Source organism: Aethalodelphis obliquidens, unplaced genomic scaffold (genome assembly GCF_003676395.1).
Source record: "Aethalodelphis obliquidens isolate GAN/ISIS:26980383/991018 unplaced genomic scaffold, ASM367639v1 scaffold13, whole genome shotgun sequence".
Lineage (NCBI taxonomy): Eukaryota > Metazoa > Chordata > Mammalia > Artiodactyla > Delphinidae > Aethalodelphis > Aethalodelphis obliquidens.
Window position 1 is genome coordinate 21,530,497 of NW_020837957.1, and position 12,641 is coordinate 21,543,137.

General features: G+C 33.4%; 1 protein-coding gene across 3 annotated transcripts in view; it reads right to left on the reverse strand.

Moving 5' to 3' along the window:
- Positions 1–275: 275 nt before the first annotated feature.
- The window catches only part of SYDE2 (synapse defective Rho GTPase homolog 2), a 39,147-nt gene continuing 26,781 nt past the window's right edge, over positions 276–12,641 (reverse strand). For all 3 annotated transcript variants that reach the window (XM_027114220.1, XM_027114221.1, XM_027114222.1), the window contains 3 exons: positions 10,171–10,352; positions 7,160–7,391; positions 276–2,404 (listed from right to left, as the gene is read on the reverse strand). In XM_027114220.1, coding sequence (XP_026970021.1) covers positions 1,908–2,404; positions 7,160–7,391; positions 10,171–10,352 — 911 coding nt within the window. In that variant the 3' untranslated portion in view covers positions 276–1,907. The remainder of the gene's footprint in view (positions 2,405–7,159; positions 7,392–10,170; positions 10,353–12,641) is intronic.

The window sequence follows — 12,641 nt, forward strand, 5'->3', positions numbered from 1 at the left end:
GTTTATTATGACAGTGATTTAAACAACAATGTTTAGTATTTTCTACTTAAGATGGCAGAGATTAACTTTAAAACTATTCCCATTCAAAATAACGTAACAAAATAAGTGTGGCCCTTAAAGTACTGCAGATTCTGGAAAACTCAATTTTGGACAAAAAAAAATTATTACATATATTTATGGATAATATATGATGGTCCAATACTTTAACATGTTCGCTTTAAAAGAATGACTTCAAAATAAGTGACCCTTAAAAATCATTATAATAATTAATAGCATGACACCAAGGTTATATATTTTAATAAAGCTTTTACATTTCTGGAACAACTGAGTAATTCATACAATATACATGATATAGCAAACAAAAGGAAGAAGACTGACACAGTCTTCTTACAAAATATTTAGGTACATTTCTATTGACTGTTTACTCAATATATATATATCTGTCACATATTCTTTTGGAATTCTTCTGAATTGTTATACAAAGCTTTAAAAATGAAAATTTCATATAAAAATAGTTATTTATCTGGTTTTTTAACAAGTAAATTTTCAAATTAAATAACAAGGTGTTCCACTTATCAATGTATATTGCATAGAAATAGTTAAATACTTTAATATTTAGAAAAACATCAAGGAGTCAGTTTTTTTAATGGCTGCTACATCTTTAAGTTGATAACTCAAATTTTATTAATAATTTTAAATTACACATTCTGTAGGTATAAAAGTTTAAAAAAATACATTCCGATTTAATAAAAAAACTTCTAAATTTACATTTTCAAACACTGTTGTGATTGCTATAATGACTATCTTGAAGATATAATTAGCCAAAATAAGTTAATTTTTAAAAATCAATAACATGTAGTATGATGGCAAGATTTCTTTAGAAACAAATGAAGGTAATTATAAAGTCAAAGTTATATATGTATTACAAATAAATATGTTCTAAGTATAATTACTTTGTTTTAAAAAGCAGAAGATAAAAACACATAGATTAGGTGAAGAATTTTAAATTTAAGTCACCAGTGCAGAAATCTCGAAACTTAATCCCTTAAAAAATTAGAAGATTTCAATTTAAAGGATGACTTCTCACTGGGGATATTGTGACTTTCTGTGAATCAAAAAAGGAAAGTCTATTTTTTCTATATTTAGATGTTTCTAGTGTTTTGGTTCAAGTGTTTCTATGCAACTCCTCCTTTAACTTAAATGTTATTTCCCTGAAAAGGACATTTTTAAGCTAATGATTTTGGCCTCATGACATATATTTTAAAGATACATGTGATTCTGCAGCCAATCCCTCCCCTCATTCTAATACCTATATATATATGCACTTATAAATATATACATATTTTGGGGATTATAAAAATATTTAATTTTATATTTAAATAATTACTGAATGTTAATACAGAATACATTAATATTTGTATAATTTTACTTTTATTTATAAAAAGGTTTTCTTATAGCAGCATTTGCATTGCAAATGAAATGTGATTGAATGATGTTGCAGTGTGCATGGACTCATACTGCAAATCAGACTAAGCAGCCACAGCATTCTTCTAGAAGGAACATCTGTTTCAGAAAAGCAGTTCCTATAAAGTACAAAAATCTTGAGGGGCTAGTAACTTACGTGAATCTTAGAAGTGCATTTTAAAGTTGTATCCATAGAATTGGCAAGATTTAAACAAATATCCACAAGAAGTCCAGGTTATCTTTTTACCTCAAGAAAAATTTTCTAATGAAATAAGTAAAAATTATGTTAATGAATGGTGTTTTTAATTGAATCACATGAACCTGTTAGAAAGTAACTGAAGCTTTCAAGAGTAAAAAATTTAAAACATCACTGTGAGGGATACAAGAAAGTGACAAAGATTGATGTGAAACTTAAGACATTATTAAAAAAAAAACTCTCAACCTCAAACACTCATATTAAGCTTGTTTTTGTTGAGTTCACGCTCCAGATTTCCAATCAAAGTATCGATACTTTCTTGTAGGTCTTTGAGATTGACTTTTCGGTCCCTAGACTCAATAGCCTGCATTGTCAAATATGTCTGAAATGTGCACTCTTTGGATGTGGGAGTTGGCTGTTCAATCATGATATCTGGTTCATACATTTTGCTACAGTTTTCTCCATTTTCTCTGTCTTCTGAAGGCACATCGTCATAATCCACATCATTTAAATTTTCTTTCATATTTAAAAAGTAGTTATCCCCACAGCTGCTCCAGTCTCCTGCATAACGATTACTTAGTGGACTGTCTAATTTGGTTTGCCTTGGCCTAAGTACTCTTGATGAATCAGTACCACTCAAATTTAACAGGTAAGGTCGTTCTTTCTTCCGCCTCAAATAATTTAGAGAAGACTTCTGCTCTGGGAACAAATTGTTTGCTGATTCTTTGATAGTTAAACGTTGCACTAGAAACAAACAATAAATTTGCTTTAGCGACAGTAATCCAACTGAATCCAATTTAAAAACACAGAGCTAAATATAAGCCATTTAATAATCAACTACAAACATGCATTAAAACAAACACATGCACACTACCAAAACAAAGCATTCCATAATTATTTTTTCTATCATCAGACATAATCAAGATTAGGGACAGAAGCCAGTAGAATGTTCAGTGGTGCTAATTCATGCTATATCACAACATCCCCAAATAAATTTCCAATGTTGATTAACTTTCTGTGCAAGTTAATTATTATCTAGATGTAATTCAAACAGTAGCTAAGCTGGTAGCTTCTTCTAAATTAAAAGCTACAGCAAAAAGCAGGCAAGGCATGTTGGAGTACAAACAAAACAAAAGTTCCTTCATCTGCAAACATCTAAATGAGGCCAAGGCATCTAAAGTGCTCACTCTAAAAGTTCTAACCTTTGTGTTTTTTTGCAATTCTATTAGCAGCAGTGTCATAATTTACTTTAAGCAGCCCAAACTTCACTTTGATAAAATGAACAAAATCTAGACTTGTCCACTTGTTACCTGAGCTTGATTATACAGCATTAGCTACTAAGAGTCTTCATTTATTGCCTGAAAATAGTACAGATATTTTATTTTCCCATTCTGGTTAGGAATCTAACAATCTCAAATAACATTCCTCATATTAAGACTATTTCCCCTATTAGTATGCATTGCACTGGTCAAATATATTACCATGGAGACACATTATTTCACAACAAACCAAGGCTTTATAGCTTATTCTTTTGTGTGTATTGAACAAAACACTTGTCGAATGGACTTAATTTAAATGTTGAGGCGCGGCTATTAAAAACTGTCCATAATACCTTTCCCTTTCTGCTTGTTTATTCTCCATTAATACTTCCCTTCACTAAGATAAAGGGAACATATAATCAGTGATAACGCACCAACTTTACACTCTCCAACATCTAATAAATACTTGTTTCCTACTGTATAAAATAATTGAAGAATAATACAAACATGTATATGGTTCTAGTTTTCCAGACATACAGTGATTTGATAACATTTTCAGAGATTGCATAATTTTTTAACTTATTTTATTAAAATACTTGATAACTTTGTATAGGTATGTCTTTACCATTTTTGTTTATCTGCATTTTTATGATGGTTATTACAGATCATTATGACAGCTAAAACCTCTTGATCTAAAATTTTCTAGAAAATAAAGGTCTGATAGTTACTTTACCTTGATATTTAATAACAATATTAATATAGAATGTCCTATGCCATTAACTGATGTAATTGCAGAATTGATATCTGAATTTTTCCACTGTTTAATTATTCATATTCCTTCTTCTGTTGAAACTGCTTATCTCCTCTAAATCTCCTTGCTTTCCTCCCTTCATTTTCTGTGCTTTTCCTGTTCTTCTTAGTGCTTAAGTGTCATGCCTATTGTTTTTGACAACCCATTACAGTACTCTGCTAACCTTGAGGTCAACTGGTTTGTGATCCAACCAAAGTAAAACATTTTTGATTCTGTGTTAAGCTTGTCTTATTTTGTCTGCATTTTCCGACATTCACCTGCAAAACCCACATTCATTTTACTGTCAGGTGCTTAAAGTTGTTTAACCAAGTTCCTATCCAAACATTATTTTTGTATATTTTCTTGGAAAATGTTTAAGAAACAATTATAATATTTTACACCTTTTAGACTAAAACTTCAATTTCTACAAAATCAACTTTACTAGCTTTTTAAAATACTGATGGTGAAATGGTTTCCTATTAAATATGTAGATAAAATGGCTAAATTTAACCCCAAAAGAAAAGTTCTGGTTTTCCTAGCACTGTGGACTACTTACCTTCAACAGGATAAAATGAACATGCAGTCTATAAATTTGCTGAAAATTTTTCCAAACATAATGATAATTACTAAGAAACTTTATTTTCTTATCTTGTTTTCTTCCAATAGATTTATATTTTTAGTCACCACTTTATTAGCTTTTTATCTATAGTATAATTACCTTATTTAACACAATATATTGGGTGTCTAGTTAGTGTCAAGTATTCTGTTAGGACCTGGAAATATAAGGGTAAGCAAAATATAGTCCCTGACCTCATGAAGCTTAGTCTAGTGAGAAAAATGAAACAAAAAGAATTAGGGAAAATTGATAGCTTTTCCAAAAGAAAAATAAAAAGAAAGCCCTATCCCGAATCTATTCATCATAAAATATGTGATACACCAAACAGCTGGTCTAAGAGTTACACTCTCTAAAGCTATTTCCCCATCTATAAAGTGAAAGGGTAGCCATCATTAATTTCCAATACTCTTAAAACAGCAACCCTATTTTTAAAAAGCAACTACTTTGTAAAAACCCAGTACATAAGAAAGATGAAAAGAAGACTGTTTTGGTCAAAAGGGAAATATGTTTCCATTTTGCTCCCTCACCTGTTGCCAATCTGGCCTCAAGGCTGCTTCTAGAGAACTTAGGGCTTTGGCAGAAGACAATCTGAAAAGCAATTGGCAGGCTGACTTTTACCTTCCAGTACCAGTATGCCAGGGTTCTAACTGATCACTTTGAATGAAGACAGATTTTTCAAGTAGAAAGCTCAAAGCAAATTATATTCTTGCCCAAAATTTAAAAATAACACAGAACAAAATAAAAAGTTAAGGAAGTAAAAAGTCAGGTGGGCAGGAAAGGGTGGAACCAATTCTTTTTACCTCTGGAGTAGGGCAAGTTCCAAAAAGAAAAATAAGTAGGATACAAATAGCAAGGGAGCTAAAAGCTTCCACTGAATGCATAGAAGATGAGCATTCACCAAGTTAATATGGTGTGGCCCAGTCTCTACGTCACCATCAATTTTCTCAGGCTCAGTAAGTGCACTATATCTACTTGATTTCTGCCTCTTGCAAAAGCAAGTGATGTTAGAGGGCAAAACTAACTGCTGTTTCCTCTTATCTTTCTGCCCTGTTCTGTCCTTTGTTTGAGGTATTATAACTAAAGAAAAGTAACAGGTTATAGACGATGGGGCAGTTATTTTTAAATCCAATCACACGAACCTTTGGAATAAGGAACTGTACATTAGGAGACAGTTGCTTAAGGTTGTCATTGAAATACTGTACAGTGAATCTCAAGTCTGAACCTGCCCTTTTTCTATAACATACAAGTTAAGTTTTTGCTCCTAAACCCAAGACTAAGATGACTATTACAAAACAATGAAATGATACTAACCACTGGTACAGAATTAATGATAAAGAACTCAGGTACTGATAGTAAACTTAGTATCTCCAGGCAAACAAATTTTCATTTGTGATTAGAATAAGATGGCTCCTTTCCCAATTCCTCATGTTTATTAAAATTAAAGCAGGTCTAGGAAAAGCTAAGAAACACACATTTAAAACTTGAACCTGAGTGATTTCTTATGTTGGGCACCAACTGCAGAAATCAGACCAATTAACCAGAGCATCTTCATTCAGGACTTTTAAATAATAAGTAACACATACTAACTCAGGTAAAATATAAATTAGAAATGATTTTTTAAGCCTGTGTTTAAAAGAAGGCAAAAATGTTAACTCTACAAATTTAAAAGTTGAAAATTTTTATTAGCTTAATTTTTAATTCATTTTTTAAAATTAATTAGATATTTTAAAAGACTAAATCAAGCAATCCTTTGTACTTTGGTATATTCTTCTCATATACATTAATAAAAGAGTAACAAAGCACATTTACTCAGGGCTAACTTTATGCTAAACTCTCTGCTCATTTCCTTAGATGCTTTATCTCAATCTTCACGAAAACCCTGAGGTAGGCACTATTTATAGAGAAGCAAACTGAGGCCTAGGAAAACTAGTATTTGCCTGAGTCCACACTGTTGGTGAGTGCCACAGTCGGACCTGAATCTAAGCCTGACTACAGGGCCCAAGCACTTCTACCACTGTGCACTACACTAAGCATCTAAGTACTTTCACACTTGGTACTATGCAGGGGAGGGGAGGGAAGCAGGGGCTACTACCATGTAAGAAATTTTTGGAACCTAAATACAGGATCCTTTATAAAACATCTAACTAAATACATATTCCTTTTAGCTCTGAAACTACATAAGAGATGTATTAGAAAAGTAACTGTCAGCCTTTCGTTATTGAGTAGAATGGGGATGGATAAGAAAGATGGAAAGATTGCAGGTAATTGTCAGCTCAAGGCTGGATAACTTGAAAAATGACCATGAATACAGTATAGACATCAGGAGGAAGAACTGATTTAAGGAGAAAAATGAATTCTGCTTTATATCAGTTGAAATAAAAACGAGAAGGGTAAAGAAATTAATATTTTACTGAGTACCTATTATGTGCTAAGAGCTGTGCTGAGCACCTTACACACATAATTCTTTATTTAATCCTCCTATAAATTCTATAAACATATTACTAATCCACATGACAAAAGATGATACTGAGTCTCTATGATGTTAAAGAACTTGTCCAAGGTCAGACTGCTAATAAGTGACACAACCAGGATTCAAATCCAGAGCTGACCAAATCCAGAATGTATACATTGATCTATCTCTATGTCTACAATAGTATCAGCAAAAGCAGAAAATTTAAATGGAGAAATCTAAAGGGCAGGTATCAATTCATAACTATTTTAAAAAGCAAAATCTAGAAAAGATTTTCTTCAATCATACATGGGCATATTTAATGATTAGCTAATTCAAACACTCTATCATTGAAAGAGAAAAATATTTCCATAGAATCATTTACCTGGCCAGAGTTGAAGTAAGTAATGAAGAACTTCAATATGTTTTTTAAAATCCAAAGCACTTGCAAGTTCTTCTGAATCAGTAAAGACTCTGTTGTTATGGCTAGAAGTCTCTTGCCTCTGACTTAATAATACGGGTCCAAAGCACACAGCCAAATTCTGGCAAGTCATCTTATTCACGTCACGATAAGAAGCCACCAATTTCAAATGATCCAACAACGTCATTAGGGTTGCCTAAATTGAATTAAATTAAATTTCACTTAACACAGTCACACAGGGGCAAATTCAAGGACACAATTTATAGCAGAAAATATAGATGGGCATACTATCACTTTTTAAAAGGTTGTTTCAAAGATTTCATTGTAAGTTGGATGTTTGGAACTTGAAATATATTTTCTTATAGAAATGTTACACAAGGGCCCTTAGGTTTCAATGACATAATCTGATTTATTAAATGGTTAAAATATGCATTCTATAAAGTGCTCATGAATGCATTCCAAATTTCAGCTGGAGTCCCTGGGAAAATATACCATCAACTTTTTCCTCTCTTCCCTCCTCTAAAAACATAACAGCAAAGGCTACAATGGAAAGGGGATTAGGGTGAGAATGTTTATTTTTAAGTTCAGATAAATCCTGTAGTCATAAGTAGGGACCAACATCCTAAAATCTAGGGAGCCAACCATGGCTAGGTTCTATTGTGATCCAGTTAGGAAAAAGGTCAATGCGCTTCTTAGCTAATAAATATTTTAAGTAGACAAACCATGGAAAAGGGAAGAATAGTATAATTAGAAATGAAAAAAAAATTGATTGAAAAATATTTTTTTAAATCCTTGAAAAAACTAGTAAGGGGAGTTTGTTCAAGAAGTTAGCATGGTTATTTAGGTTTAAGCAGTTATGGAAAGGAATGATGTTTTTTGATATACTAGCATATGATCAATCATTTAACAAATAAAGTGTGTAATTTCTTCTTCATAATTGTGTTGAAGAAATAAATGCCAACTATAATTTGTAATTTTTAAAAATTATTAAAGAAAGAAAAAAATCAAAATGACATTTCTGGAGTCAAAGTGACAACTGGATTTGATGATTAGAAGGTAATTAGTAACCTTAGCAAGAACAGGTCCACAGAGGTGGAGCAGGAAGCCAGATGACAATAGTAAATGAGTGGTGAAGAAATGATAACCGCCAGAATAAACGTTTGCTCAATGTTTGGTTGTGAAGGGAAGGAATGAGGGGAAAATTGGATCTAGGGTAGACTAGACTGCTATTTTGAAATCAAAACCAGTCACACATTGATTAACACAGTTAACACACACACACACAAACACACACAACTGGTTAAATACATTAGGTTCAATCTCAATAGCAAGCCAAGAAACACAACCTAAAATAAGAAATCTTTTTTTTTTTGTCTACGAAATAAGATCAGCCAAAAAATGTACTTGTTGTGTCCCTTTTGAAAAGTAATATGAAAAATGTATTAAGAGCCTCAAAATGTTCACATTATTTAAATCAGCAATTCCACTCTGAAATTCTATTCCAAATAAGTAATTCTAACTGAAAAGAAATCTGTGGACAAATATATACAAATAGGTTCAAACCCTAAATATTACACAAAACAGAATGGTGATAAATTGTCAGATCTACTCAATGGAATATTATGCAGCCTTTTTAGAAAGAATATTAACAGCATGAACTTTAAGGCCAGAAAGACCTAGATTCATATGACAGACTACAACACTCAAAAAACCTATATACTCTTGGGCAAGTGATTTACATTCCCTGACACTCAAATCTTCACTTATAAGTAAAATGACACGTATAACTTTACCTTATATTGGTGAAGGGATATTTCTACCCCACACCCCACCCTTCTGCTTCTGTCTACCTTTGTAGCTGCTCCCCTTCCCCACTCAAAGGAGCAGTAATTGCTAATCTAACCAGACAGACTACAGGCCATTCAGATGACTACAATCAACTAGTGAATTAAGGTATTGGGCTTAAAACATTTCTACCCACTCACTCTTGGACTTTCTGTTCTCATATGATAAGAAATATAGGGACTTCCCCAGTGGTCCAGTGGCTGAGACTCCGTGCTCCCCATGCAAGCGTCATGGGTTCGATCCCTGGTCAAGGGACTAGATCCCACACGCCGCAACAAAGACCCCACACAGCCAAATAAATAAATAAATAATTTTTAAAAAGAAAGAAACATAGGCAAAGCCAGCCTCATCTGGATAAGCCTGGCCACATTTCTTTCCCTTATTTTCCCTTTTGTTCTAAGGAACAAGAGCTAAAGTTAGGCTAAAACTAGTTCTGCAGACTCAGTCATCCTATCTCTCCTGCAGGCATACCTGAAGATACTGGTCCCAAGATTCAGATTGTGGGGAGGGGGCAAATGGAAAGAGACAAGGAGGAAGGAAATGGTGGTGGTGAGGGTTGTTTAAGTCTTGAGGCTAAGCCATGTACACCAATCAGGTACCATATTTTTTAAATACTAAAAGGAACTACACCAAAATGTTAAGTATCGTTGCCTTTAGATATTGACGATTATAATTTCCATTCTTCTTTTCTATATCTTCCTAAATTTTCTATAATAAACATATATCATTTTAATAATAACAATACTCTTTTAAAACTTATAGGGAGTATTCACGCCTAGGCTAAAATCATATACAGAAAAGATAAAATTATTTTCTAGATTTATTCTGTTTAAGAAGCAGTTTCTAGATTTATGCTGTTTAAGTAGGCTTTGGCAAAGGCAGAGCTAAAACTCATGAGTGCTACGAATGTCAAATATCTAAAAAATTATTTGTAGCTCTGGAGCTAAGTATACAATTCATTAGCTGGCTTCCAGAAAGAATGCATACCAATTGTGCTTACCTTCAATGCATACCAATTGTGCTTACCTTCAATGCATACCAATTGTGCTTACCTTCAATGCATATCAACTGTGCTTACCTTCAATGCATATCAACTGTGCTTACCTTCAATGCATATCAACTGTGCTTACCTTCTCGACGTCAGGCAGACAATCCAGCAGGTCAACAGTGTACTTAGAATCACTTGGATCATTCTCACAACCATTTGATGACATTTTCAAAGGATGTTTTGCCATTGCATCTAATACAGCCTCATAAAGCTGCTTTGTTATCAGAGGAGAAGGAAGTTCTCTTAAATAATCCTTAAGAACACCTTCAGAAAACAAACCAGAGACAGATGGCAATTAGTCTTTAGAGGGAAATAAAAAACTGTGGTGAATTTTTTTTCAAAGAATTGTTACAGCAAACTTTTAACACTCTGAAAACAATAAAAGCAACAATGTAAAAAGAAGTATTATAACAAAACAATAGCAATTTGTATCCTTAGAAATTGCTTCACTAATTGACTTGTTTTGAAACCATGCTAATAATGTACACACATAATAGCCAATTATCATACATATTAGGTTTGTTCATAAAGTAAATCCCTTATAAAAAGCTCCTCTAAGTGCATGTAAAAGAAAATAAGGCATACTAATATTAATTTTAAATTATTTCAATTATGTGAATTTTTAATTTCTAGGCTTTTCATAAGCCCTTGCAAATAAGTGAGCTATATAAATATATTTCCTCTTTAATACAGAAGATATGGCTCAAACATACATACTGGATAGTCTGGATAATCTCTAATGCTATACTATGGAAGGAAAAAATCATTCCTAAAACCAAACAAATGAAACCAAAAGCCAAGAACAGAAAACATCAGACTTGTCACTATAGTAAGAATGAGGTTAAGTCAATTTCAAACACACCACAAGTAGTTATGAACTAAGAGATGATATACCTATAGTAGAGGAAACAGGAAAGAGTAATTAACGGTTGCTACATATAAGGAAGGTAGGTAAGATACTAGCTAAAGGCTAGAATGTGATCACAAGGAAATATAGAAGACATTTCTGACACCAAAAACCTTAATAGAGACAATATTGATTTAGAAAATGCTCTCAGCTTAGCCGAGAACTTAGTTTGAGAGCTTAATTTGAATTTAAACATGATCATAAAGGAAGTTTCCCATCTAATAAATCTTTTAAATTTGATAGACCATGGTTCATTAGTTTCTTATGCATCCTTCCAGTATTTGCTTATGCAAATATAAATATTACTATTTGTTCCCCTTTATTACATAAAAGATAGCATATATGTCCTGTTCTGTTTCTTGCTTTTTCATTTAACATCACATCCTTGCCATATTTTCAGTACACAGATTTTCTTCAAACATTTTTACAGCCACATCACAGTATTCCAATGTATGGATGTCCCATAATTTGATCTAGTCAGTTACAATAGACAGCTGCTTAGGTTCTTTCTAATCTTTTGTTATTTCAAAACATGCTACAATGAATAACCTGCACATCATTACTTTGTATGTATGCAGGTATGTTGGTAGGACGAATTCCCAAAACAGGACCACTGGGTCAAAAATACATTTGTCATTTTGAGGGAAAAGGAGGTGTAATGATATTTCCTAGGTCTGGGGCTTCAGCGTCTAGGTGAATAACAGTGCTATTACTTGAAATAGGAGAAAAAGGAGGAAAACCATGTTTTAGGGTACAGGAAGGAGTTTCTTTTTGAATGTATTAAGCTTAAGGTATCTATGGGACATTCAAGCCTACTGGATATAAAAATCTGAGGCTCAGGAAAGAGATGGCTGGAGACACAGATCTGAGAATGATCAACTTAAAGATGATAACTGGAAACTTGGGAATGACTGAGATTATCAGGGCAGCATACAGCATGATATGAGAAGGCCTAGTGATAAGAGAAGGCCATGAAGAACATCAGTAGGAAGAATGGCTAAAGGAGTATGAGTGGTAAGAAGAGGCAGGATGGGGGTGGGGGTGAGACAGGCAAATATGCTGCAAGGAAGTCAAGGAAAGAATGTTTCAAGAAAGAGTTTAAGGTATCAGTTGATACCCAATAAGAGTTAGGTTAGATAAGAAGAGTGTTCTGGATTGGTCATTTGTATGTTAAAATCATTCAGGATGATGGCAAGACTCCAGTTGGAAATCTAACCATAGGCGAGGTATCAAAGTCTTCACTGAATAAATGGGAATGCCCAAGAGTTCTGTAGGTGATGTTAAATATGAAAGGCAGAGGTGGTGCAAGAGTGTGCCATGAGCCTCCAAAAAGCCTTATTCCTTCATTGAGCATAAGTTCCTACTCAATAGTAAAAAGGTAATAACCTGGAAATAGCCAAGAGGATATTGACCAAACTTTTTTTTTTTAATTTATTTATTTTATTGTATTTATTTTTGGCTGCGTTGGGTCTTCATCGCTGTGCACAGGCTTTCTCTAGTTGCGGCGAGCGGGGGCTACTCCTCGTTGCGGTGCACGGGCTTCTCACTGCGGTGGCTTCTCTTGTTGCAGAGCACGGGCTCTAGGCACGTGGGCTCAACAGCTGTGGCTCGCGGGCCCCAGAGCGCAGGCTCAGCAGTTGCAGCGC